At 43.6% G+C, this 26027-nt stretch overlaps 1 protein-coding gene across 5 annotated transcripts in view; it reads left to right on the top strand.

Moving 5' to 3' along the window:
* The window catches only part of PDZD2 (PDZ domain containing 2), a 139831-nt gene that overhangs the window by 65987 nt on the left and 47817 nt on the right, over positions 1–26027 (top strand). For 4 of the 5 annotated variants that reach the window (XM_074931333.1, XM_074931332.1, XM_074931335.1 and 1 more), the window contains exons 2-5: positions 4885–5287; positions 18073–18215; positions 18840–18972; positions 21097–21264. In XM_074931333.1, the coding sequence (XP_074787434.1) occupies positions 4885–5287; positions 18073–18215; positions 18840–18972; positions 21097–21264 (847 nt within the window). The remainder of the gene's footprint in view (positions 1–4884; positions 5288–18072; positions 18216–18839; positions 18973–21096; positions 21265–26027) is intronic. The other variant, XM_074931334.1, reaches the window with a different exon arrangement.

The following is a 26027-nucleotide window of genomic DNA, read 5'->3' as shown; positions in this document are numbered from 1 at the left end:
GGGCTAGACAGGGCCTCTGAAAACTGTTTTCTTGGCTGAGGTTTCTCCTTCGTGCCCTGGTGAGCTGCACGATGGACTGACTGGCAAGATGTCAGCGATGCTCTGTGTATCATTTCCAAAGCACTTTCTGATCTATCAGGATGAAAGGTTCTGGAGAAATGCTAAGTAGTATTATTAGTGTAAAATAAACATACTTCTTCAATATTTCTGATCCTAAAGTGGATCCAGATGCTTTCTTATGGCTGCTGGATCTGCTTCAGTTTTTCTGTAGCTCAGTGTGGCCGTCTGCATTTGTTCAAGTGAGATGGGATATGACAGAGAGCTTGTTGCAGCATGCTCTTGTCAAGTCTGTAAACTTTTATATTTATACATGCACATGCACAATACATATATACATGTAAAAATGAGAAAATGACTGGCTTACTCTAAGACACCATTTCTGAGCCTGACACTTAACGCGCGTGCCAAGGAACTTGGAGTAAACTCAGCAAGTTTATCAGTTCTTATGATGACAGGAATCAGTTCAGCTGACTCAAAACAGTCTCTGAAGGAAGTGGACATTTCCATCTCTTCATAGTTCTGATACAAAAAGAGCATTAAATGCCCCTTGATACCAGCCACCAGTTGCATTTTCCAACGTGTGGTCGAGCTTTGCAAGAGGTAACTTTCCAGCTCTGTTTCAAGTGTAAAATAATTTTCCCCTGGTTTTAAAGATTATTAACATCTTCATGGTTTCTCTCCTACAGAGAAAAAGTCTGCCTGACTGCTTAAGAGTGGTGTTTTATAGAGGCTGGGGTTTTACCAGGGCTGGTGCCAGCGTAAGATCAAAGCAGCAGGAGCAGCCGGGTGGTCCTTCTTCTGAGCACACCAGTGGGAAATGTTTCCAAGCTGATGTTGCAGTAAGGTTTTAGACCCTGCTTGGGGGAAATGATGCTACAGTGTCTGAGGTGACTCCCAGCTGTGCCAAGGAGACTTGACACTGCCTTGCAAAGACTGACAGATACAGAAAGTGTAGATGGATGTTTTGCTGGGAAAATTTTGTTACGGTAACCAATACTAATAGATGTATGATCAGCTGATAAAATCTCTTGCATTCTTAAAATCAGTGATAATAGAATTTGTTATGTGTCATCATTCGTTGGCTGCCCAAGAAGTAGCTGCCCAAGGCTTCTTAGCTAGTGTATGAGATCCAGGGCTTTCACCTACTTTATCCCCTGCAAGCCAAAATGGGGAATAGTAAGTTCGAGAGTCTCAGTTTTCAATGACTTTGAACCAGTCAAAGCTGCATTAGGGATATTTTTGCTCCATGCATCTTCTCCATTCAGGCTGAAGACCATGTTCAAACTAAGCAACAACTTGGAGGTTGCAGCTGCTTCCCAACATCTGTGCCGAGAGCTGGGTTATGGTCACCAGCTCTGATCCTGCCCTGCCTGAGGTGTGGTTGGTGTATTGATTGCTAAAATCTCTGAGTGTGCTACAGGGACTAAATCTAAAAAAAGGCTTGTCTGCATTGTGCACATTAAAACCCCTGAGAAGTGGGATTTTGGGTCCTGTCTAGCTTTTGCCATTTTCTGCAGTCTAGAGGCTGTATAATTACATTTTACGGAATCCATCCCATTACTCCCCTCTGGCTTGGGATGCTCCTGGACTGATAGTAATTAAAAATCTGAAGGCTCTCACTCGTGTAATACAACCTTTCCTGTCTTGTCCAGTGTTGAAAGCTTGCCATGCGTCTGTGGGTTTTTTTGACTTCTTACTTAAACTGGAAGAAATGACAAAGGAAAAGGAAGCCAGCTAATTAGGCAGCATGTACTTAGCAGAACTTAATGGTGGCTCATGGTCCTTGGTTAACAGCCCTGTCTTGGGAGTGCAGTAGATCAAATGACCACAAATTCTTGATATATTAGTTTGCTGTCTTGTCGTAGGAGTTTGGTGTTATACCAGTGCTGGTTTTCCAGCACAGGATACCTGGTCTTTGGTTTGAAACAAACTCTGAGTTAATGATGACACTTATTGCATCACTGGTAGCAGCTGTCCAGAAATACCTGGCATCATCTGGTGTATGCAGTCACTTGCTGCCATGCAAAGGTGATTGCTTACTGACCTGGACAAGAATTTTTAATTTATTTTTTTTCCTGGAAACTTACTGTGTGCATAGAACTGCTGAGGAGTACTCAAGAAGACATAAACATATGAGTTACTACAGGCTGCATGCCTGGAACATGTAGGCCATCTCGACATATGGAGTAAATCAGCACGGCTCCGCTAACTTCAGTGCAGCTGCATCTATTACAACTCACTGTAACCCTGCTCCAGACTGTAGGGATGGTTGTCTGTGAACAGTGGATAGAAATAAAACCTCCCTTCTTTCTTCCCTTTTACACTTTATGAGCAGAATAAATGTGCTACAAGTGGAGGTGAAATAGTAAATTATTTTTGCCTGTATAAAATTACTTTATTTGGACATATGCTAAGTTCCCTCTCATTCTCCTTAGTTTCTAAATCAAGTAGTTGATTAATGCATGCACTTGGTTACTGGCACTCAAAAATAAATCAGTGATTAGTTCAGAGATAGAGATCGGTGTTTTAAAAAAATTCCGCATACGTGCACCTGCACAAAAACACGTCAAGCAGAACCGACTCTGCATAAAAACAGGGTGGGCAGCACCCTTGTAAGCCACAGGACTATGGGAAGAGGAGCTGCTTTTCTGCTTCCATATGCCAGGAGAAGCATTGCTATCAGGCTTATGTATGATGGATCAGAGTGCAGTGGTATTGCTGGAAGCAGAAGTCATGAATTTTAATCAACTTTACTGGCTGCCTTGAAATTTGAGTTGAAAGATAAATGTGAAAAACAGGCAGCCCATATTGTTTCTGGAACAAAACTGCCCCTTTTCTGTTGATTAAAAGAATTTTTCTTTTAACTTGATAATCAAAAATACTTCCATCTTAGTTCTGGAATTTTTTTTAGGCTAACCCTTCAGGTCCTGCCAGCCCTGGGTGCCTCCCTGAGCCAAGTGTCATTTCATGGCCACCCAGACAGGTGACCTTAGCTGCAGAGACTTTTCAGCCAGCCAGGCTTGTTGGCTGTCTGTTTTCGGCCGTTTTGAAAAAAGATGCTTTTAGGGCTTTATTTAAATATTTTTCATGTACCTACCTGGTGAAAACTGCTGAGTGGACTGTTGAGGATGTTGGAGTCAGGTTTATATTCACTGGCGAAATTGGCACAGCCAGCATACTTGTCCTTAATCTCTGTTGCTCCAGGGCTTCTTTTAAGGTTATATAGTTGCTGTCTTCATTTGGGCATCAGTCTTTCTAATCAATTATAAGTGATTCGAATGCCAACGTTGTCCATAGAGGACATCAAGCTTTGGGAAGAAATGGACTGAAACTGTCAGCTCATGTCCCCGAAAAGAAACACACACCCATCGTGTTATTTCCAGCCGCTGCCAGGCTGGTCCACATTACTTTGAGTAATTGAGAGTGCTTTCCTCTCTGTACAGAAGTTTGCTTCAGGGGTTATCATAGCCACTTTTCCTGTTTTGTCATTAAGTCACCTCTGTGCAGGAATAAGTTTGAAGGGTTATGTTTAAGGCTGAACAACTTTTAAGAAAAGAAAGGGGAAAATTAGCTTACAAGAACCAGGGAGGAAAAAAATGGGTGGAAGACTCCTAGGTTGCTCCTCCTCTCTCAACCACAAATACTGTGTTGTTTCTCTTAGGATCTTTTATGGCTCAACTCCACACCTGGTTTCTCATCTCCTCTGATAGCAGTAGGTTCAGCAACTGTTCCTTGTTAGTGAAGAGTTTATTGCAGATGCAGCAGAGGCTTATTTGATGCACTGGGAAATTCCTGCTGCTTTCACTAGTGAGAAAGGCAATATATTTTTGGGCCTAAATTAGCATGAAAGGTCACATACAAACCTGTTAAGTACAAATTCCAGCTTGTTTGTACTCTCAGTTGGTTACACCCTTGGCTCAGAACCCAGATATTTCAAGAATTTGGGTTGAGGTATATCCTTTCCCAAAAGAGGCATGAAGTTAGATTCCCCTTTTGCATCTATGGGTGCAGTTTCTGTAAGGTCACCGAGTATTTGCTTGAAGCAGAAATGTCAATTCCTTCAAGGCATGTGCAGAGACTTTAGGAGGGAAGGAGGTGCTTTGCTGTGATACAAGAACTTGGTGACTGCTCCTGGTGCATCTGAAATGACTTGGCTCTTGCTATTATTGGAATACATTTGCTGTAAAGGAAACCCACCTTATTTCCACGTCTCTTTGTGGGAGCTGGGATGCCACGCTTTGCTGTACTGTGGCCTTTGGCGCTATGCTTGCTTACCCTGGTGGCTGATTTTTTTTCTTTTTTTTTTTTTCCCTGAGGCCTTCAAAGCATGTACTTACACAGAAGCAGAAGATTAGTTTCACTAAGGAGTTTCATTTCAGATGCAAATGCTCTATGAGCTGCTGCACAAATGAAGCCTGCCTGATTTTTAATTTTTTAAAATCCGTATTTATTTTAATGTCCCGCTCTCTGCTTTGCTTGCTCCACCTTTCTATGTTGCTGTGCTACAGCTCAGCTACAGGGTGGTGGGAACCCGTTTGGTGGCATTTACCAGTTGTCGTATTACACTGTGGTAGGACCAGCCTGGATCACTGGTAGGGCTGTTATCATTCCCAATATTATTCCTGGTATTTTTTCCCTGTAATACTGAAGGAAGAGAGCACTTGCCAGTGCCTCGAGCTGTCCTGATGTATCCACACACTGGGTAATCTGCTGTCTGAGAAGGTGCATGAACATCATGCGGCACAGCCTGTTGGGATGCTGGGGCAGGATGTGGGCACCACAGGGCAAGTAGCTGGTAATCCTCACGCATCCCTTTCCTTGCAGTTACCTGGCCGAGCAGTGCTGGAATGGCGGCTTCGTCTACCTGATCATGTTGCGCCGCATCAAGCGCAAAGCCCCTCTTCCTCCCTCCAACGGCAACAACAGCAACAGCTGCGACCCCAAAGCCAAGCCCAGCCCCGAACCTGGTGACAGAGCTGCTCAAAATGGGAAAAGGACCAGGAAGTTTGGGGTCATCACCAGAACGCCGGGCAGCAAGGACAGCAAAGAAAAGCCAGGCTCAGAGCACGGGAACGGGCACTGCACCCCGATGGAGGTGGAGGTTGCTCAGCCAGAGACCTCCGAACCAGAAAGCAACGGGGAAGAGCAGCTCCAGGGCAGCGGGGGACAGTACCAGTGCCAACTGTCAGATGGTGGTGTGCCAGACATTGGTGACCAGTCTGCCCAGGTATGTTTGGGTTTTTCTAGAGAAGAAAGCAGCAGGTGTGCAAGCTAATTAAGGGAATTTCTCAGGTGGTTTCCTTGGTTTCAGTGCTCTGTCCTCAGGTGAACCTCCAGATGACAACCCAGGCTGTTGGGGCACCAAGCCATGGGACGGGGGCCAAAACAGTGGGGCAGGAGGATTAGAGTTAAATAATAATTGTGAGAAACCTCTGTCGTGCTCCATCTGTGATGGAAGGGATGGTCCTTGTGTCTCTGACCTGTCAGGGCTGGCCTCGTGATTTCTTTTGTTGAGACAATGGATGACCTTATGACACCAGGGCAGGAGATGTCAGTGGAAGATGGTTGTTTTGCCCTTTGGGGCTTCATGTTTAGCTCTGAGCTTGACAGCATGTTAAAGCTCCTGTTAACATTGGAATTGAAGCTTCCCTTTTTGATGCACCAGACCACAGTGCATTTATTTGTGTTACAGAATTTGTTTGACCACTCTTTGGGGACCACATAGAAGTTATTGTGAATTTTGCTCAGAGTTGATGAGATGGACAATCTGTTAATGTTTGGGACGACAGTGGGATTGAGGCTTTCACTGCTTCTCTCTTCATCCTAATGGAGATCTTGGGGTTTGTTGCCTGGCTAGAATTGCAACATTGCTGGATGGAGAAAAATAACCTGAGCCTTGATCAGGTTTCAGTATACATCTATCACCAGAAGAGCTGCCTGCCAATCTTTCCAGAGACACTGATAGTATAAACAGATGAAAGCTGCTTTGTTGGGCTTGGGGCTTGCTGCAGCAGCTGGTTTTGGTTTTAAGACTTCAAAGCTGCTAACAGAGCAGTGTGAGTGGACGTCTCATCACTAAATTCTGTTAAGGAAAAGCATGGGTTTAAACATGTCCTTGGAATTAGTGCTCTCCAGTACTACTGCAGGGTGGTGGTGATGGTGGCTGGGAACTTAAATTTAACTTAAAGTACATTGGAGGGGCTAAATTTTAAAAAATGCTGGTCTTAAAGAAGCGTTATTGAGAAAACCTGCTCTTTCCATCACTGAGACATGTTGGATTTTATGGTGCAACAGAATGGGGAGGATGTTTGTGTACTGTTCTTGGAAGCTTCATAATTGCAGTCTTTGTGAAAGAAAGCATTAAAAGTTTAAAAATAAATAAATAAATCCTTCAGTATTTTAAAGCTCTGGTCCATATAAGCTTCTTGAATCTGTTGTGAAGATGTCTCATTAAACACGTTATAAATGAAGAAGATCAGAGTTTGTTATGAGGAAGTAGAAAGCCAAAATACATATATATATATATATATATATATAACGAAAAAAAGAAACTCTTGATCCAGAGCCATCTCATGTTAGTGTTACCTTGATGTTTTGAGTCATTTTGGTCTGAGAAGTAAATCTTAAATCCAGAACATACGTGTGTCAATGTGAGCAATAAATACATCTTTAATGCAAAGCACATACAAGGTGGCTTTGTAAAACATAAAAGTGTAGTTGAGTCACTGGAAATTCAAGAGCTATAATCTGTTCAGTTGTGGTGTATTTGTCATGGAGCCTGTTGGGAGGCACAGTTGTTGGGTAAAATTGCCTCTTTCTTTTTTTAATTCTCTCGCCCCCCCCCCCCCCCCTAATATTTTGCTTAGAAATATGACCTCTCTATATGTCAGTATTAATTACATTTTTCTGACATCTGAATGAGGAGAAATGTGAATAGCTGGAGCTTAAATAGCATGCCTTGCTCATCCTTTGCTTTTTAAGGACAAGGGGGCCCTACGGAAGCCCATCACTTTAGCATCTGTGGGGTAGCTGCTATCAGATTAATGAGCGGCTTAATTCAGTTTCTTAATAAGTATTGAGTAGTGACAGTAAATAAACTTTCAAAATTGCTTGAGTCACATTAAAAAAAAAAAAAAAAAGGCAAGGAATAAAGACACTTGGGACCCTCAAATCACACTTCCAGCTCCATTTTCAAAGCGTGACCCAGCACTCAGGCATGTGAGATTCAGTTGTGTCAGGAGCCGTTTGAAAACAGCATCCAGGATGTCATGTCAGAAGTTGCAGCTTCCTTCCAGGCTTCAAAGCGTGAGCCAAACCTGTTGTAGCTGTGGGATGAGTTATCTCCTCCCTAGCAGGGACGGGGTGCATTGGCAGGGCAGCTTGTCCGTGGGGAAAGCAGCTCCATCCCTGCTGCCTGCCCCGCGCTCGCTGTCTCCTCCGTGAGTTGACTAATTGAATATCCAGGGCTGTCAGCTCCGTGTGTTTGGAGAGCACTGTATTTGCTTTAAGAGGACGAGGGCCAGCCTGCAGTGGACTGGAGGTTGGCTGCGGGTGGGGGGAAAGGCTTTGAGAAGCCACTTGGTGACCGGCACAGCTGCAAGAGGACCTCACTGGTCCCCCGCACTGCCCTGGTCCTCCCCACCTCTCCTTCCCTCTCCCCTGACCCAGGACACAGATTGGAGTATTACTGAAATTCGCGTATGGAGTCCAGGAATATCTCTTTTTCTCCCTGTAGAAAGTTAGTTTAAAGTTGTCGTGGTAAAAACAGGGGAGAAGAGGCTGGGTCAAGTTTGTGTGTCTTCAGCTGCTGCTGACCAGCGCCCAACTCATGGCCGATGCCTCTGGGATGTTGTGCTGGGAGTGCTTTTGAGGCATCCATGTGTCTTCAGTGTTGTTTGCTTTCAGGGTTACCGCCTGTCCCACAAATGTGGGGTTGTTCTCCTGTTTTCTTGGTATGTGCTGCTAATAACAGCAATGCTAAGTCATGAAACAAGAGACGAGACAAATACTGTTTATCAAGCGAACCTGCCAGGAGATTCCTGTGTTACTGGTTTGTGTGCATGTGTCAGTCTGCTTCTTCAGGCTTGCTTTCATCTCCCAGATCTTGGTCTGTCTCTCCTGTGCACTTGGCATTGCTATCGCTATGTATAAACAAATCTGCCAGGCTGTTTGCTGGTATGTAACCCTCAGTAAATATTGTACCTGTCAATTAGCAGGCAGCATTTAATGTTTACAGGTGGTTAAGTTATGCTGCAGTATTTTTAGCATGAATCTAAATGCCCTTTAAAATGTGGCAATTCAAAGCAGCGAGGTTCTGTCTGCCTGGCACAAAGATCTCAAAAGTCTGGAAACTAGACCTGACCTTGGAGAGGTCCCAGGCCGGCTGCAGTGGGAGTTATGGGCAGTGATTTAAGACCAGGCAATCTCTGAGCAGGAGTAATGATCCGTCACATCCTGGGAAGACTGGGGAGCTTAAAAGTTTACTTGTGTTCAGCAGCCTGAGACAGGTTGATGTTTTGTAGGCTGGTAATTATAAAGGCACAGATGAAAGAGGAGCACTGGGAGAGGCTGCTGGAGTCAGCTGAAAAATGATAAAGAAAAGGAAACTCTGAGGTTTCCTCACAATATACCAATCTTGTGGTTTTACTGTGTTTACTGGTAGGACAGAATCCCTCAGTTTTCCTCTCAGTTTCTCTGTCATGGTGTGTTTGGGAGAGCTGTAGACTGCTTCCTGAGCTGTTCAGCCTATAAGGAATGCCCAGAGGTGGCCAGGTACAGCTGTCACAGTCAGGGATTACAAGTAGGGCTGTGAGGGTTGCAAGGACCCAGGGTTATGAGTGTGAAGGGTGGGAGTGTTAGTTTTTAAGAATTATGTGAACTGATTCAGATCTCACTGGCATGACAAGGGGCTTTCATCAATGAAGCCAGAAGGTTGGCTGGAGATGAAGTAAACCAGAGCAGACTGGCCACCTTTGCTTCCTCCAGCCCCGGCAGGATACTCTGAAAAATCCTTCTGACACGAGCCATTACAAGAAAAAACAGGACACCTCCAGAACCCCCCTGAATCCTCCTGTTTCTGTATAAGAATCTGGGTTAACAGGGGATTGAGATACACACCCAAATTTTACAGTCGCTAGTGTAAACTGTGTAAAGGAGACTGGACAGAGTAAAAGTGCTTTAACAGTGAAGGGAGGCAGGTGGAGAGGGGCTGGGTGCTGCATTTGGATGTTTCTCCATTGGGAGAAATATATGGCATGGGAGGAGCACAGGGTGTGCACCAGGTCTCCCAGGCTGGTCGTAGCACTGGGATTGTGGTGGGACGCCCTGTCCAGGATGGAAACAAGTCAGCGTCTAGTGTCCTCATGAGGTGTGTCTGGTGTTTTTGTGAAGTTGGCTTACCATTTATTATAAAAAGGGAGGAGGGAAGGCAGGAGGATGTTAATGCCTTGCCTCGCAGAGGTTTTGGGGTGATCCCTGAGTTACAGTAGTGCTTCAAGATCTTTGCGCCGATGTTGTTGAGCCAAATTACTCTGCAGCGGGTCACAGCTGCCAGAGAGCATGCCTAGCCAGTTTTGCTGTCTCAGAAACAAACTGAGCCCAGCTTATGTAGACCACAACCCTCTCCAGACTTATGAGTGTGGACACAGGTGCACACAGATGTATGTGTATGTAAAAGACCAGCCAGGTCTTTGCTGGCAGCACTTGCTTTTGTATTGCTGCAACTGCACGGCATTCAGTTACGTTTTATAAGCAACTCTCTTTTTTTGTTTGGGCCTGTTACTGCTTTCTTATTAAGATGGCTTGTCTTGGGAAAGGATGAATGCTTTTGCATTGCATTTTGCTTTGTAGTTAGGAAGGGCTGACAGCCTTTCTATAGCAGTATTTACCAATTAGCATTGGAAAATGCCAGCCTTACCTTGTGTTTTGGTTAATGGAAAATGTTCCTTATCTTGCCAAGCAGAAGAGGAAGGCTAATGGTACATTATAGGAATCAAAACATGACACTTGAGATAATATACTGGCTTTAAGCATTTTATGCTTTTTTTTAGCATGATGGAGAAAAATTCTCATCCACTTGCTGTATCAAAATGAAAACCTTGCTGTGAGCAAGGTACTCCACTGAAGCTACGGAATTGCTTTACATCAACTTTTAATGGCAACCTAAGCAGTAATTATTGTTTCGTCTAGGCTTTTATGAGACTCTTACATGATGCATGTTTTAGACATAAATAACTATTTTTAGTTTTTAATGTAGGCACCTTTAGTCATGTAAAGGCCTTCTTTGGAATCTGTTTCTGCTCTAAACGTCTTTTTATCTGTTTTGTTTTCTTCCAACTTTCATTAACATGAATCCTGGGGCTATCTACTGTCTTGAAGTTTTAAAGTGCAGTGTGATAAGCAAGTCTTCCCTCTCTTTTGCCTGTTTTGGGTTGTAAACTCTCTTAGGGACAAGGGCTGTCTTTTAATTGTAGCTGTACAGCAGTGGAAACTTGTCCTTGCTTTTGCTTGGGGTTTGAGGAAGTGCTTTGATGTAACTAGTAGTGAAATTACAGTTAATTTTTTTTGCTGCCAGTTATGTTCCACCTTGCCATAAAACAACCATCATCATAACTTTCTGGGGTTAAGTCTCACCCGCTGCCAAATATTTTCAACTGACTTAAGGTTTTGCCTTTCTTTGCTGTGATTTAAGCGATAGCTGCAGCTGTGGTAGCTGTAGATTTTGATCTTGAATAGCAATCTGTCCTTTTATTCTGTTTTTGGATTGCATTTTCCAAGGGTGTGGTGGAGGGCTGGCTGTAGAGATAGTCTGATAATGGGTAAGTTTTAATGTGTCTTCTTGAAATGGGGTCCTCACTCTTGAAAATCAGCTACTCCCAAAGGCAACACAGATATGCATGAGGTGGTGTTATGGGAGCTCTCAGCTATGCTCAGATATCACAAAATATAGGTGAGAACACCAGTATGAAAACACTTCCCACCTACACAGAAAGTGGGTTTTTTTCTCTTTGTGTACAGTATTAAAGATACAGCAAACCACAACTGGAATGCAAAGGACTGGCTCTAGCTGAAATGTAAGTTCACACCATTTTATGTTCTAATCATTAAGTGAGAATGTTTGAAACTAAGTGGACATGCCTAAAAATAGGGTGTGCTATTTGCTTAGGTGCTATGATATTTCAGGTGTTAGTTGGGATTATAAAGCTATGTATGCTTAATTTTTGAGGCAGGGTGCTGAAACCACTGAGTAAACCCAAAGGATTCCTGACACTGACAGATGTAATACCAGTCCCCATGAGAGATCCCTCTAGCTGACACAGGAGAATGGTGGCTTATTCTATGGTGGGCTTTAATCTACTGCAGGCAGCAAGACAGCAAAGGTGTTTTCCGAGAAAGTTCAGCCCACCATTCCCAATAGTCCAGCAAGAGAATGAGAGTGGGCAATATACTCAAGGGAATGCAGACACCTTGTAACCCTTAAAAGCCTGAGCTCCCCGTGGGAAATTGCTGGGCTGAAACCCCCCAAGGGTCAGGGATAACTGAGAAATCCTGTGGCTGATCTTGGCAATAAAGCTTCAGTTGACAGCAAGAGAGGAGCAGCCTGGAGAGGTGCAATCCAGATGGTGATGGCTCAGGATGACAAATGACTCCAGCAGATTTTTGTAAGGGGTGATGATGTAGTTCAGGTGCTTGCAATGGCTGATAAAATGTTTAAAGCCCTTGCCAAGGAAATGATGTCAACAAGCAGTCTGTCTCGGGAGATGGATCCCTGGGGGTCTGCTTTAAGTCGCAGAATTTTCATCCACTCTGAGATGCCTGTTTTTTGTATTTTAATTATGTGTTTGTGTTTGGGGGAGGGTATGTTTTTGCTTTTGACTGTTCCCCAGGCTTTATCCCTTAGGACGCTTGTCTTTCCATGGGGAAAGTACTCACATTTCAGTGAAAGGATGCCAAGTGTCTGGCGGCCGTTTGTCCAAACAAGGCGACTTGTTAGATCAGCCGTGGACACTTGAATGCAATCACAGTTGTGTCTGTGCTGCTGGCTCCTACTTATTTTGAGGACATGGAAAGTTCACATGGTCAACACTGTGTAATTCATATTAAGGGCTACTTGGGGTTTGGGTTTTTTTCCTCTCTTTCAAGTGGTGTAGGAGACACTCACTGCATGGTTTGCATCAGCCGGAGGTAGAAGCCAAAGTCTTCAGGGGCTCAGTGCTAAAAAACTTTCGTAGGCAGTAGGGATATGACAAAGAACTCTTGTCTTGGCATAATTTACTGATAAAGGAATTTAGATTTTTTTTTTCCTCTTGCTTTTGATTTGTCTTGGAGTTGTTTAGCTTGCTTGTACGACAATGAAAACAAAACCCAAGGTAGCAGATGAAAGCAGGAGTCCTGCTGTCAGATCAGCCTTAAAAATAACCTGGGCAAGATCAGATGAAAAATATACTCATTATCCACTAATGAAACAATTACTTTGTTAAGAATCTGCAAAAATCAGATTTTGGCATGATTTTCTGGTACTGAGTCACTCACACTAATATTTGTGATGTGAAGAGTGATGACTTTTGACTGTAGCTTGAGATTGACGTGCTTGAGCTACTCACCTGGTATGTGATCATGCAAGTTAATTCCCCAGCTACTGATCCATCTCTCCCACTTGCCTGCTGGGGAATGGGGATAGTGGGAGGAAGCATGATTTGACCCAAGGTGGGGCAGGCAGCTGGTAGCAGTGCTTTTAATTTACCCCACATCAGTGAAGGATACTGGGGAGTGGTATACTGGTATGGCCACCTCGGTATATTCCCTGTCCCTGTAGAGTAGGATGCTCTACTGGTCGTTGCTTGAAGGCAATTGCTTATATGCTGGTCTGAATGTGGTACACTCCTGTTTGGGAGATTTTTATGCTGGTTTTCAGCTGTGTGAGAGCAGCACATTGGTTGCCAGCTCTTCTGAAGACTATTGAAGTAATTTTTTTTAATGCATGAAACTTACAACTTTAAGTGTCACATTTCCAAAGCAGCTTTGTGGCCAGTGAGGAAGAGTTCGCTGTTTGCTTCTGCTGCTCCTACAGGGAAAACCTGTAAAGTTTATAAGTGGGAACAGGTCCCTGAAGACAGACCGTAAAAATCCATGTTGAAATGCGGGAGGAAGGAGACATGCTGTGGGCTGTGTTAGGGCCCATGGCAGTCAGTGTGTGCATACAGACCTTGCTTGGTTATTGGTATTCTCATCAGGGTTTATCTCTGTTTTTATTTTAAAATTGTTACATATTTACACCAGGTTCTGCTGAATTGCTGCTGTGACAGAAAGTGCTTTTTTGTAGACAACTATTTTACATTTTCCATTTTACAGTCTGGCTTTTTAACTACTTACTGTGTTTCTGTTTTCCATTTGTTTACACCTTGCTCCTGCCAAGCTTTTCTTTAATACAAGATTTCAAAGCAATTTTTCCTTTGTATATATAGATTTGCAGCTTCTTGAACACGGCACAGTCAAAATCAGTCAAACCCCTTTAAACTCCCCTGCAATTAGCTGGTGAAAGAAAAGGGGAAAGAATGGCTCCGATGTCTTTTATTTATTTATTTTCCTCAACACTCAGAGGAAAAACGTTCCTTTTTGTTTTATTAATGATGTGCTTATGAAATCAAGCGTTTGATGGTATGCACTTGGAGCAGGCAGAAGGCGAGCTTCCCCACGTTGTGCTGGCAGTGTGCTTCCTTTCTGATCTGTAGCACACTAGTTTATTCCAGATGTAGGCTTGCTCTGAAGAGAGGCTGCCTGATGTACAATGGCTTCACGGTGGAGAAAGATGGCCTGCAGGGACCCACTAGAAGTTGCCAGCTGTATTCTCTGTTCTCACTTGTGGTCTGTTACATAAGATGACCTATTTTTTTCGCTTGCGATTAATCCAAGTAGAATATTCATATTGTCTTTTAAAATGTTTTAATTATTTGTAGCTTAGGCACTTTGAAGTTGATCAGCTTCAAGTGGAAAAATCTGGTCCAAAGGGCTGCCTGCTCGAAAGAGCCAAGTTAGGAGGTAAGTTGAGTCGCCGAAGAGTGATATAACTGCAGAGAACAAAAATCAGCCATTAGCCCAACTGCAGCCTGACTTGGCCATTTCTGGTTTTGCTTGCTATGTGAGAGAAGTTAAAAAAATGTAGATCTGGAAGGGACTTCAAGAGTTGACCCAGTCTCATCTCCTCCTCTGAGACTATCTTTGTCAAATGTTGGTCCTTCATGTCTATGAAACCCTTCCATCGAGAGAAATCCACAGTCCCTCTGTGTAGGCAGGTCTGCAGCAGCTACAGATTTACAAGCGAAGTCCATGGGTTGGATCTGGGCAGAGTTAACATTTGCTCCCAGGAGATGGGGAACAAATCTCTAAAGGGAAAATCTGGCTTCCAACTCCTTTGACACTCGCAAAGCAAGCATGGAAGTCTTTCTGAGTGTCCATCTTGGCTGAATCTCAGGTGAATTGCATGAAACTGCCATATACAGGTATTCAGCCAATGTTATCTAGTGATTCCTTTCCACTTGGGTTCTCAAGTGTTGAGCTTTGTTATTGTGAGCTGCCTTTGGTCTCTTTATTCTTAAGAGTGACCAGAGCTGGATATCGCGTGTTCCTGGCTGCAACAGGAGCTAGTAGCGCCTCCCTGTCTGTCCTTGCTGAGGATGTCTGGAGTTCGAGATACCTGTTTGGACTGGTGTCAGCACATCTCTGTGCTTTAGGCATGAAATGCTTTTGCATTGAGAGTTGTGGGTGTATGTGTGCAGATTTATTGTGTCACTTGTGAACAAAGCTGGGGGCATTATTCTGAGTCATTTATAAATGAAGCTATGAAAATTATTCTGAGAGAATGGAGAAGTTCAGATGTTAATAGGAATATGAAACCGAAAATGACGAAGCAGCAACCAGAATTATGCACCTGATCAGAGGAGACCGGTCAGCAGTTAAACTTGTCCTCCTCTGGGCAGAGATTGTGCAAGCTCCAAGGACAGTGACATCAGACCTGCAAACTGCCAAATCTGACTACACTTGGAGTTTCCCTTGGGTATTGTAAGTCTCTGGAGTGGAGTGAATACACCAGAATCCTATCTTTCATTTAAAGACTGAGCTTTTAGCCTTTTTGCTTATGAAGGAAAGGTTGGAAATCCTTTAAAAAATTTGAAAATCAAAGACATGCTTCACTGCTTTTTTTTCTTTTTTTAAAGCACTTAGGTTTTGTGTTGTTGAACCTGGGAATCTCCAATCAAGAAAACTAGTTTAAAGTAAAATTTAAATGCATTTACAAATTCTTGGAATTGGCACAGAGCTTTATTATGAAGGCTTTCCTGTGAAGGAGTCACATAAGATGTACATTCAAAGCAGCAGTATTTCCTAGCTGGCTGTGAAGTGTCCCATGCTGCTCTGGGCAAAGCAGATACCTGCTTCATGGGGAGGTGAAGGGGGTTCTGAACACCCCCTTTCTCCAAGAGGCCTCAAGCAAAGGCTAGCAATCTTCTTTTTAATACTTAGCTTTCAAAATCTGGGAGTGATGTACCTTGGAGGTATATGTGTAGGGGGGGGGGGCATTTGCTTTGTAGCATGTGTGTGGTTAAATGAAGAGCTATGAATGTTTTATGAAGAAGAGGGAAAGAACAGTGAGGGGATCTGATTTCCAGTCGACACTGCATTGTTCATTCCCAGTAAAATGCATGCAGCTGACCATTGGGGACTCCAGGGACAGCCTTTTCTTACACAGGAGATGGGGACTGTGTCATTTGAAAATGAGTGAAAGAAGTGTGTATTTGGGTATGTGCCAGATGGTTTCATTGTCTTTATTGTGGTGCATTCTTCTTGTCCATGTTCGGACTGAGTAATGCTTTATTTTGCAAGCTTTTGATTTCAGTGGGAGTTCAAGGGGAATAAGATGTCACTTGCATTAAGAGCAGTGGAGTCTTGCCTTTTGCTGCTATTGAGTGTTTTGCTATGTAAATGAATATTTAAGAGTAGGTCAATTAAGAATAAATCTGGGATTTTTTTTAATAAGATATGTGATAGTGAGGAGTGCTGAGGAATGCAAGCTAGGCACTGCATGTTGTGGGCCTTTGCATAACTCACATTCCAAAAAGCTTTTGCAAATCATTAAAAGCAATTTTATGACTTCATTGTTAAACTTTATTGGAGGATCTGCTTCCAAACTAGATTTAACAATGGGACACTTGGAGTGGCATCTTGTGAGGAGAATAGATGGTCATTGTTTCAGCGTGGGCTTGGCTGGGGGAGACAGAGAGATTGTATTTCTCTGTTATACTGTTTTCATTATGGGTGCAAGGTACTTTATAGCAATAAAACCCCTCTGGAGCATTTTCATGCTGTAGCTCCGTTCTGGTTTTTAAGTAGATAAATATAGTTGACTCTTGCCCCTGCATTTAACAGGGTGTCTCATGTATCACTCTAATTTATCTCAAAGTATTCTGTGTCCTGACACTTCCTGTGTTATTCAGCAGGAGATGGGCTTTTATCCATGCACTGAGGATCCCAGTTAAACCTGTTGAGATATTGCCTATGTGCATGACTTTCAAGTTAACAAACTACCCACAAGTGTGTATCTTTTCAGGCTCAAACTTTTGGGTTACCTCTTAAGACACCTGGTTTGTTTTTCCTGTTTCTCCTAACTGTGGTCTAGGGGCTGTGTAACATCATTGTTACTGTTTTTCACTTTGTTCCTAAGATAGTGGTGTAGATACTGACCTCTTTGTGCCTGTATCTGAAAAATTAATCTTGCATTGTATTTAAAAGTTTCAGCATAAGGTTCCAGTGAACAGGTAAAAAAAGCACATTTTCTTCACTTAATAAAAGCTCTGATAAACAATGTTGGCCTAAAATCTGCAGGTTGCTGCCACAGCCCTTGGGTTTGCCGATATATTTAGCAGTTTCCCTTCTCAGAAACAAGCAGCAATTTCTACATGCTCTTCACAGTTTGGAATGAAATTTTAATCATCTTTGCTACTTGGGCGTTTGCGTACTGCGAGAATGTTACTTGTGTGCAGAACAGACTTAGTCAGAAATAGCTGACCTGGAGCCTGGTGACTACAACACGTGGCCTAAAAATTGCCTTTAATTTGTGCATTTTGCTGTCTTGCAAGCCTGAAAACTTCCTAGGGTTTCTCATAATTATGTTATCCTGGTTCTTCCCCTCTCCTGGCAATTGCCTTTACGTGTCTTGCTTGCTTGTTTTTCTCTTTCCTCTCTTGCTCTGCTTATAACTGCCACTTCTGTTTTCTTGTGCCCAGTCCTGCCATGGGAACTAGGTTTTTATTTTGCATTTCTGTATTGCTCTGGAGTTTGTAAAGCACTTTTTCAATAAATATTTATAATAATTAAAAAATAATAATAAAGGTTTCCTAAACATAGCTTATTGCCTTGCTTATACTGAAAAGTTATTTTCTGCGGTGAGTAAATTTATTATTTACAGTCTGTAAAACAGCTGTCCAATAAGAAATATTTGGTTGACAGCTGATAATTCGAAGCTGTATTTTCTCTCCTGTGTCTCAAATCCTGCAAACCCCTCTGGAGAGGGAAACGCTGCTGTGTGATGCCAGTCTGGTCCCTGCTGCAATAGTAGCTGTGCCACCCAGTGTTCAAGCTCCCCCTTGAACAATGTCTTGCTCCTCTGCAGCCCCGCACAGCTCATCCTTGAGTTTTGGCGAACAGGTTTGAGGCTACTGGTTGCTTCGGGAATGGTCAGGGCATTGTGAGCAGCACCTCTGTGTGCCTCAGAAAAGCTTCAAACAGCCCTGCAAGGAAGCCTCTACGTGCTGACCCTGCTCTGTGCTGCCTCCTCCTTTCTGCCTCCTTCGCTTGGACCACAGCTAACACAGCAAAGCTCATCAAAAACACCCATATGGCTTGAGCTATACAGATGTGTGGTGATGGGCAGCAAGGTGCTAAATAGCTCACTCCTGTACCCTCCCAGCCCTCTCTATGTCCAAATCCAAATTCAAGGACTCTCTGCACATTTTCTCTCAGCGAGAAGGTTGCCGCATATGGAAGATGCACATCCTGAAGGGGACGGATGGGCTGGGAATCCAGATAACGGGAGGCAGAGGGTCGAAGCGATCCCCTTACAGCATCATCATCACTCACGTGGAGGAAGGTGGCTCCGCACACAGGTGAGGCAACAGCAGTGCCTTCGTGGGAGTAGGTGTGATAGAGCATCCATGGCCATTGCTGTTAGGCAGAATCATGAGACAGGTGTGGGGGTTGTGCCCTCCAGTTGTGTGAGGGTAGGAATATGGCACTTCAGCTTAAAAAGTTGTTTTTGTGATTGGTCACAAAGCATTTTCCAGCATGTTTAGTCTAAACTATAGACAGATCAAACACTTGCTTAGTGATGGAGTGTAAAACAAGGAGCCTGATGGCTTGTGGGGCTTTTTTCCCAAGTCCCTTTTTTGGAAGATGGGCCTTTCCCATGGGATCAGCAGTGGGTGAGTGAGAGTCATGCAATCCAAGGTGCTCACTGCCAGTGTGGGTGGGAGATGGAGCTCACTGGGGGCATGGAGAAGGTTTGAGGGGTCTCAGCCCTGCAAAGATGGTGAAATGACTCTGGTTATAACAGTGATTTCCTGGGGCACCTTTCTGAGCCACTTTTTTGGGAAATAACACTGGACTAATGGATGCAAGCTTAGCATCAGACAGATCACTTGTCTGTGCCTCCCTGTCCCACCACGTGCCACCAGAGCCTGGCACCAGGGAAGGACTACCCTGCAGCTCCATGTTCCCGCTTGTTTCTGCAGGGACGGCAGGCTGACAGCGGGCGACGAGCTCCTCATGATCAACGGGCAGTCGCTGGTTGGGCTCTCCCACCAGGATGCCGTGGCTCTTCTTCGCTCGGCCGCTGGCCTGGTGCAGCTGGTGGTCGCTAGCAAGGTACAGTCCTCTCCTTGGTGGTCTCATGAACGTACATCCTCAAGTTTGTGCAGGTGCTTCATGGAAAGAGCGTATTTTTGATAGAGAATCACATGTTCTTCCCTAAATGTAATGCACAGCTATGGAAAATACATCATTAGATGCCATAAATCTGTGGCAAATCAGCAGGGTATAGACCAACTTAATGATTTGCTTGTATTATCACTGTCGTTCAGTGTGCAAATTAGTCTGTATTTATTCATGCAGATGTTACTTAAGTTTTGGCCAAAACCATTCTCTTAAAATATACGCTGACTGTTTTGAGCCTCTTCTGCTTCCTATCTGTGTATCCTCCGTAGCTCCCATCTTTTGTCCTATCTGTGTGCCGGAGGTCTCTTGATGATGATCTCTTGGCTTGAGTTCCTTATTTTGTCCTTATTAATAGCTTGGAGTGGAGCTCTTGCAGATAAAGGAGCATGAAATTTCAGGGAAATGAGAGTGGAACTCATTTATCAGTCAGCCTCTTCATTCTGCTTTCATCACAGGAGAGGTTGAGAGGATATTACACAATATTTTGTCCTTTGTTTAAGAAAATCCTGCCCACCCTTGTTTGCTCTCCTCCCTCGTCCACAGCCTGCTGCTCCCCAGCTTAGATTGATGCAGCCATTTGGTGGAGAGGTAACAGGCTCCCAAAAGTGCCCAGGGTCTCAGAGAAGGACCTGCCTGAAGGAGGGGTCATCGCGGCCTTTGGGGTGGTGGCAGGAATGTCTTGGACCAAATGGACTGTTTAAACCTGCATTTCCAGTTGGAGCATGAATTGTCAGCTAGCCACTGTGTCAGTATATTTAAATTTTTTGTTAGCTTCATCTTCAGGTTGCCCCAGCCAACCTGATGCAAGTGTCTGTGGGTTTAATGCCTGTGTGGTTTTATGGCTTTCTGGGATGCTTTATGCTTATGTTTTTCAAGAAGAGGCTCTATCCCACCATATTCAAAGTGAAGAGCCTGTAACTCCTCTAACGTTTCAGTTAGACAGTGAGGTTCATTGAAGACCTTCTATTGGCTTACAGCCTGCTATTAACCTCACTGGTGTTTATTCTGGAAGCAACACACCCTGACCTGAACTAGGTACATTTTGTATTTCCTTTAGACATTTGGACTCTCTGCCAGAACACAAGGTGGTAGACTGCATAAATTTATCCTTAAAATTTTTTGCTTGGTCATATGATGACTGCATCAAAATAATCATTGCGAAGAAGCTTACAGCATAAAACTTCATGTTCCTGATCAGTCAGGCTGTGAATTTGTTTGGCCTGTGCTCTGTGCACTTGGACAGTTTTCATGTCTGTGGGAGGAGGACTTGGAAAGGCAAGTGGTGGAGAATCCGGCCTATGCCATGTTTCAGGCAGTCTCAGAAAAGGTGTAAATAGGTGAGGTGTTCCCCAGCAGCTCCCTCTGGGCGTTACTTGTTGGTGTGGGAAAGCAGCCTTGCAGTTTGGCCTGGTGAATGCTCTTGAACACAGGATTTGTTCTGAAAGCAATAAAACGAGAGTCTGTCTGGCCATTGCTTTTGGCTGATGCACATATTTTGTTCCGGAAAAGGTGCCAAAGACTAGAAACAGATCCTGAAGCATCAGGACTGAGCTGGTAGAGGATCAGTGGGTCAGTTTTCATTTTGTTCTCCTACCTGAGGTTGTTGGTGTATTATTCTTATGTGTGCAGGTAGATAAATGTGTGAAGGGAACATCCGCAGGGAGGTAGCTGAAGCACAGAGTGTGATTTGGGATGCAATGAAATGAGTAATGAGGTCTGTAAACTCTTGAGTCTGCTCACAGTGACATTTAATAAACCCAAAGTGGGGAGGAGCAGACTGCTGGGGAAGCATTTATTTTAAATTCTCCTTTATGAAATCTAAATGTTTTAGATGTATATTGGCCTGTGTTTACTATATATGCACTTTAAGACCAGATCTGCTTTTTACAACTGGACCGATAAAGTTCGAGCACATGGAGGTGTGTAACAAGGGGAGGATTACCAGGGAGCTCTCACTGGGCATGTGAAATGGAGCAGTCTCACCATGACTGTGGTGGTTTTCTGCACGTGATGTTGTCATCTTGATGTTGTCATATTTTGTTGTCTCTTGGGTAGGAATCTGCTGAAGGGGATTTTCTGAAGTACCCATCTACCAGTTTGCCAGACTTGCTTAGCACTTGCTCAGTCCCAGCCTCTGTCTCTTGCACTGACAATAAAGAAAATGAAGAGCCAGAAGAAGAAGATGTGAAAGGAGTGAATGTGTCTTCTGAAAAACTGGTCACTGTAAGTGTGGCTTTGGTGTGATGTATTTACTCTCTCCCTTGATGCACATCTGCATCTGTCACATTCTCCTGACACTGAGCAGGTCCTTGGGATGGGGCAATCCCACCCAGCCCTTCTATGTGTGGGATGTGGTTGACAAGCTGAAACGGGGATGGCATCCTCCACAGCATCTGCCATCTCTGCTACTGCTCTGCGGCAAAGCAGCAGCACATGGAGCAGGAGCTCTCATGTCCTCCAAGCTATGTGGCAATCATGGTTTTGTTTTTCTCTCTGCCATTGGATTGTTATCCACCCACTTCTGCTTTTGTTGGATCTGATGCAAAGTCTCTCACAGCACTCACGTGGTAACACGCTCTTCTTTCCCCTCCTTTTGTAACTAAACTTCTTTAAGAGTTTATGATCCAAGTCTTCAAGTTTTTATTTGCTCTGTTGACGCCAACAGACACTTACGGTGGGAGGGATATGAATTTCTGGCTGTGAACTGTAACTGAAGTTCTGCTGAATAAATGCTGCTGGTTGATAATCTCACTTGCATTCCCTTCAGGGCTGCATTAAGCAGAGATTAAGTGGATTATTGTTATTTATTTGTAATGTAGCAGCCCTCCGAAACTTTGTCAGTGTTCTGGGCCTCTGTTGTATTGTACAGACAAAGAATAAAATGATGTTTGCTACTCTAAAGAGCTTGCAGGCTGGTTTTCCAGCAGGGGAAAGCAGGTGGATTCACTTGAAGCTTTTATCTTCTTTTTATTTTCTCTTGTCTTTTCCCCCCCCTTTTTTTCTGCAGCAGTTATAATAAATCTCTTGAACCTTTGGACGGTTCAGATGTGATGCTGGTTTGGTGATTTGTTTTGATTTTGTATTCTTATACTTCCCTTTTCTGAGCAAAAGACCACTCCCCAGGATGGGTCTTGTGCTGTAGTCATACTGGTGTTCACTTCATACCTGACTGTTATCTCTGACTTTCTTTGAGTCTATACTTATAACAGTCCTCACTCTCACACATCTCTTTACTGTGACAAGTTTTGTTATTTCTTCACTGTCTTCTCTTCTGTGTGCCAGGGTGCCTTTTTGGGGGAGGAAGGAAAAAACAAATAAATGGGGGTGCTTAGCACGCTGATGACAATGTAGTGTTTGTGTGCTAACTTGAGTGGGCACCTAAGCATTCTTTTGGCTATCAAAATATTTTAAATGCTTCTATATATCATGCTTCAAATTCTGGTAGTTTTTCATGAGATTATGGCTCAGCAACACTTAAGCATAAAAATCAATTTTGTCAAAACTTAATTATGCATGGCTTCAGGATGCAGCTCCACGGCATTCTGGTGACTCTTTCAGCACATGGTAGGAGTTTTTTGTCACTTGCTTTGCTACTGACTTTACAGGAAGGTTCTGTCTGGTTTTCAGCAATGGCTTTTTTTTTTTTTTTTAATCAGGTGTTTCCTTTCCAGATTAATGTAGTGCTATGGAAAGCTCGAGGTAGCTGAGGTGCACACCATTATGAATCACAGAATCGTAGAATGTCAGGTCAGAAGGGACCTCAAGGATCATCTGGTCCAACCTTGAAGACCCAGCCATGTGAACCTGCCCAGAGTCTTTCAGCATGGGCCTAAGTTTGGAGCCTGCTCCAATGTCCATCCCAGTGCTGCTGCAACTGCCAGCGGTAGTAGCCTAATGCAGAGCCAGTTTGGTTTGCCTGCCTGGCTGGCTCACTCGCACCGATGGCAATAACTCTGTGCTTTTGTAAAGCATTGCTGGGGGATGGAGAGGGAATCACAGAAATCTGAGTACAATAAACACATTGGAAGAATAGCAGCAAGTCTGGGGGTTTTTCCTCTTTGTTTCTTTTACTTATTTTTTGTTGGAGGGGATGTAATTCAGAGGGATGTAATAAGTTATTGGTGACTCTCAAGACCTCTTCTTTTTTTTTGCTTGAGCTGCACATGAAATCTATCCTCTTTTAATCCAAAGCACAGGATGTCCTTGCATTCTCCTTGTAATTGCTGTCTCAGCCTCCGGAGTGCAGACGGGGCTTTCTGCAGCCCGGTGTAGGCAATCTGTACAGTGTAGACCCTCAGCTCTACCCACAGACTGATCCGTCCTCATCAGATCAGGGCAGCCTGAGCTGATCTGGGCTGTGCAAATCCTGCATGCCACGAGGGAGGACACAGGAAGGTAAATGTGTGGAAAAGATAAACTTCACATGTGGCTTTTTACCACCTCACAAGATGAGGGGGGATTTTTCATAGAAGTATAGTCATATAGGTTATTGCAAAAGTGCTTTGGAAATTTCTGTTCTTTGCTGCTACCACTCTCTTGATATTGAAGTGTCTTCTATTTTTCTCATATATATTCCATTATATTTATACTAAGATAAGGGTTGACAGTGCGACTGATAGTTAAAGCAGGAACTAACCTGGACCGCTTTTAATCAGTGCAAATATAATTTAGACTTCCAGATGGGTGGTACCCAAATTCTGGACCAGGTAACTGAGACTATGGTCTCAGTGTAAGCATCAGCGTGAGATTAGAAGCTGATTCTCAACCCAGCTCTCGCCAGGAGATGCCTTTCTCACCATCAGTTTCTCACCTCTGACAAGAGGTTAATGAATTTTCTTGTTTACTGTGCAGGGCTTTATAGAGACTTAAAGGGATGCTGTCAGGTGCTGGGTGGTTAGGTAACAAGTAATTCAGAGTGATTTATCATCAGCTGAGGCTTCACTGTCCCTTGTCTGACCATCACAGTGAATATGTAATTCTTGAGCAAGTGTAGAAGATACTACAAAACTTGCAGGAGCAATTAGGGTTGTCTGAGGTCTTCTTTCATTAACTTCACTGTGAATATAGTTCAGAACCATTGTTTATAGACCTGACGGACTTGCTATTAATGCCTTAGCACCTGATTGCTTAAAGGCTGAATCAGGCAGAAAAAATAACCATTTGGAACTAAGGTATATATCCAGATCTTCATCCTTATAGTTATTTAGAACTCAGATGGACCAGGCCCTCAGGAATCTGATCTAAGTTGTCTCTGCTTTGAGATGAGGTCTGGACCAGGGACCCCCAAAGGTCCCTTCCAACCTGTCTTACCCTGCAATTCTGCTCTGTTTTTACAGTCTCCTTATGTAAAGCCCTGTTTAACATGAAACATCCCTTAAAGTTCTAACAGTTCTAACTTGAATAAAACTTGTGCTGCCAGGCAGAAAAAGGATTACATTAATATCCTTAAAGTGCATTTCTTTCAGAGCTAGTTTAGCCAAAATGTTCCTTAACTTCAGCTATGAAATACCAGGCCACAGAGTTGTCTTGTGCTGAATTGTCCTGAGGCACTTTGGGGATTTTAAACTATCACACCCCCCACCCCCACCCCCCGCCAAATCCATATTTTGCCTTGTGCGGTTGACATTGCTATTTTAAAATGTCATTATTTATGTCCAAGTGAAATAGGGTGATATGATAGTATTTGCCTTTTACGATTTATTTTTAATTCTAATTCACTTTTCTTAGTATTTCTGTTCCTTGTAATTGAATCTGTCAATGTATTGGAGCAACCTGGGAAATGAGCTCTAAGGAGAATGCAGGTCTGCCAAGAATTTGCTAAGTGTCTGATGAATCTGGGGCATTTTGCTTCCTCAGAGAGAGAGTTCTTAGTTGCCTCAGAAGTTTTTTGCCCTTGTTTCTGGTAGTGCTATGTTGTTCAATATATGATGATCTGAGTATTTTTGAAATGTTCAATTTCAGTGACCAGCTTTATGTTAATGGTTGAAATTCCAAAAAGTTACTAAACACAAGAAGAGGATATCTGCCTCAGGAGGTTTGGATCTGTAATTGCTGTAGGCAGGGAGGAAGGGCTGGGGACTGTTCCTCTGTACTTAATCTTGTGCTCTCCCCTAGGTGTCTGCCTCTCGTGATGCTGGAGGCAGGACCCTGAGCTGAATCTGTTCTGTGCAGAATAGAATTTTAGAGAAATTTCTTATTTGGGAATTTCTTATTATTTTAGAAAAAAGAGAAATTTCTTATTTGGGAAAGGAGGTCATCATTATCCCTACCTGTTGAGGGGGAGCTGGGAAGGGAGTCTATTTGCCTCCCCATGCCCAAGCTCATCATGCAGGCAAGCTCTGAGGACACAGCCTCTGGCAGCATCCCCAGCTACGTGACCCTCAGCTGTGGAGTGGCAAGCCGCTTTTGCTCAGTTTAATTATTTTGTGTTGACCTGAAGTGCTTGATGTGTACCTTCACATGAGCTGTGGGCACATTGCATGCAGAGACAGCCGTGACCCAGCAAGGTCTTGATTCTCCTACAACTAACAGAAACAGGATGGCTCCAGTTAAAGGTTTCTTGCAGTGAGCTGGGTTTCCTTATCCCTGCCAAAACCCACTTGTGTTTTTTGCAAGACATGCAGCTGAAAGTGGATGAATAAACCTGTTTTGTGAATTTGAAGAAATGCATTTGTTTACCCCCTCCCTCCCCATTTTTATTTTTTTATCTGAGCCATAGGACTGCTTAGTTATTTTCTGTCATAAGCCTTTCTGTCTTACCAAGGAACCCATACGTAATTACCTGTAGCCAGAGAAGCATAGTAAGGAAGAGGATAACAATGCCTTAAGTTTAAAAACACTTTTGGGGTCGAAAGTTCTTCTGGAAACACTGGGAGAGAATTTCGGAGAAAGCATTAGCATTGAGAAGGAACAGGAAGCATAACTCAACAACAATTAAATGTGTGCAGAGCAGGGAGGGACCCTCATTACTTGGAGGACTTGAGTGT

This window comes from Athene noctua, chromosome Z (assembly GCF_965140245.1).
Source record: "Athene noctua chromosome Z, bAthNoc1.hap1.1, whole genome shotgun sequence".
Taxonomy (NCBI): Eukaryota; Metazoa; Chordata; class Aves; order Strigiformes; family Strigidae; genus Athene; species Athene noctua.
Note: the sequence above shows the minus strand (reverse complement) of the source record. Positions and strands in the feature narration are given on the sequence as shown.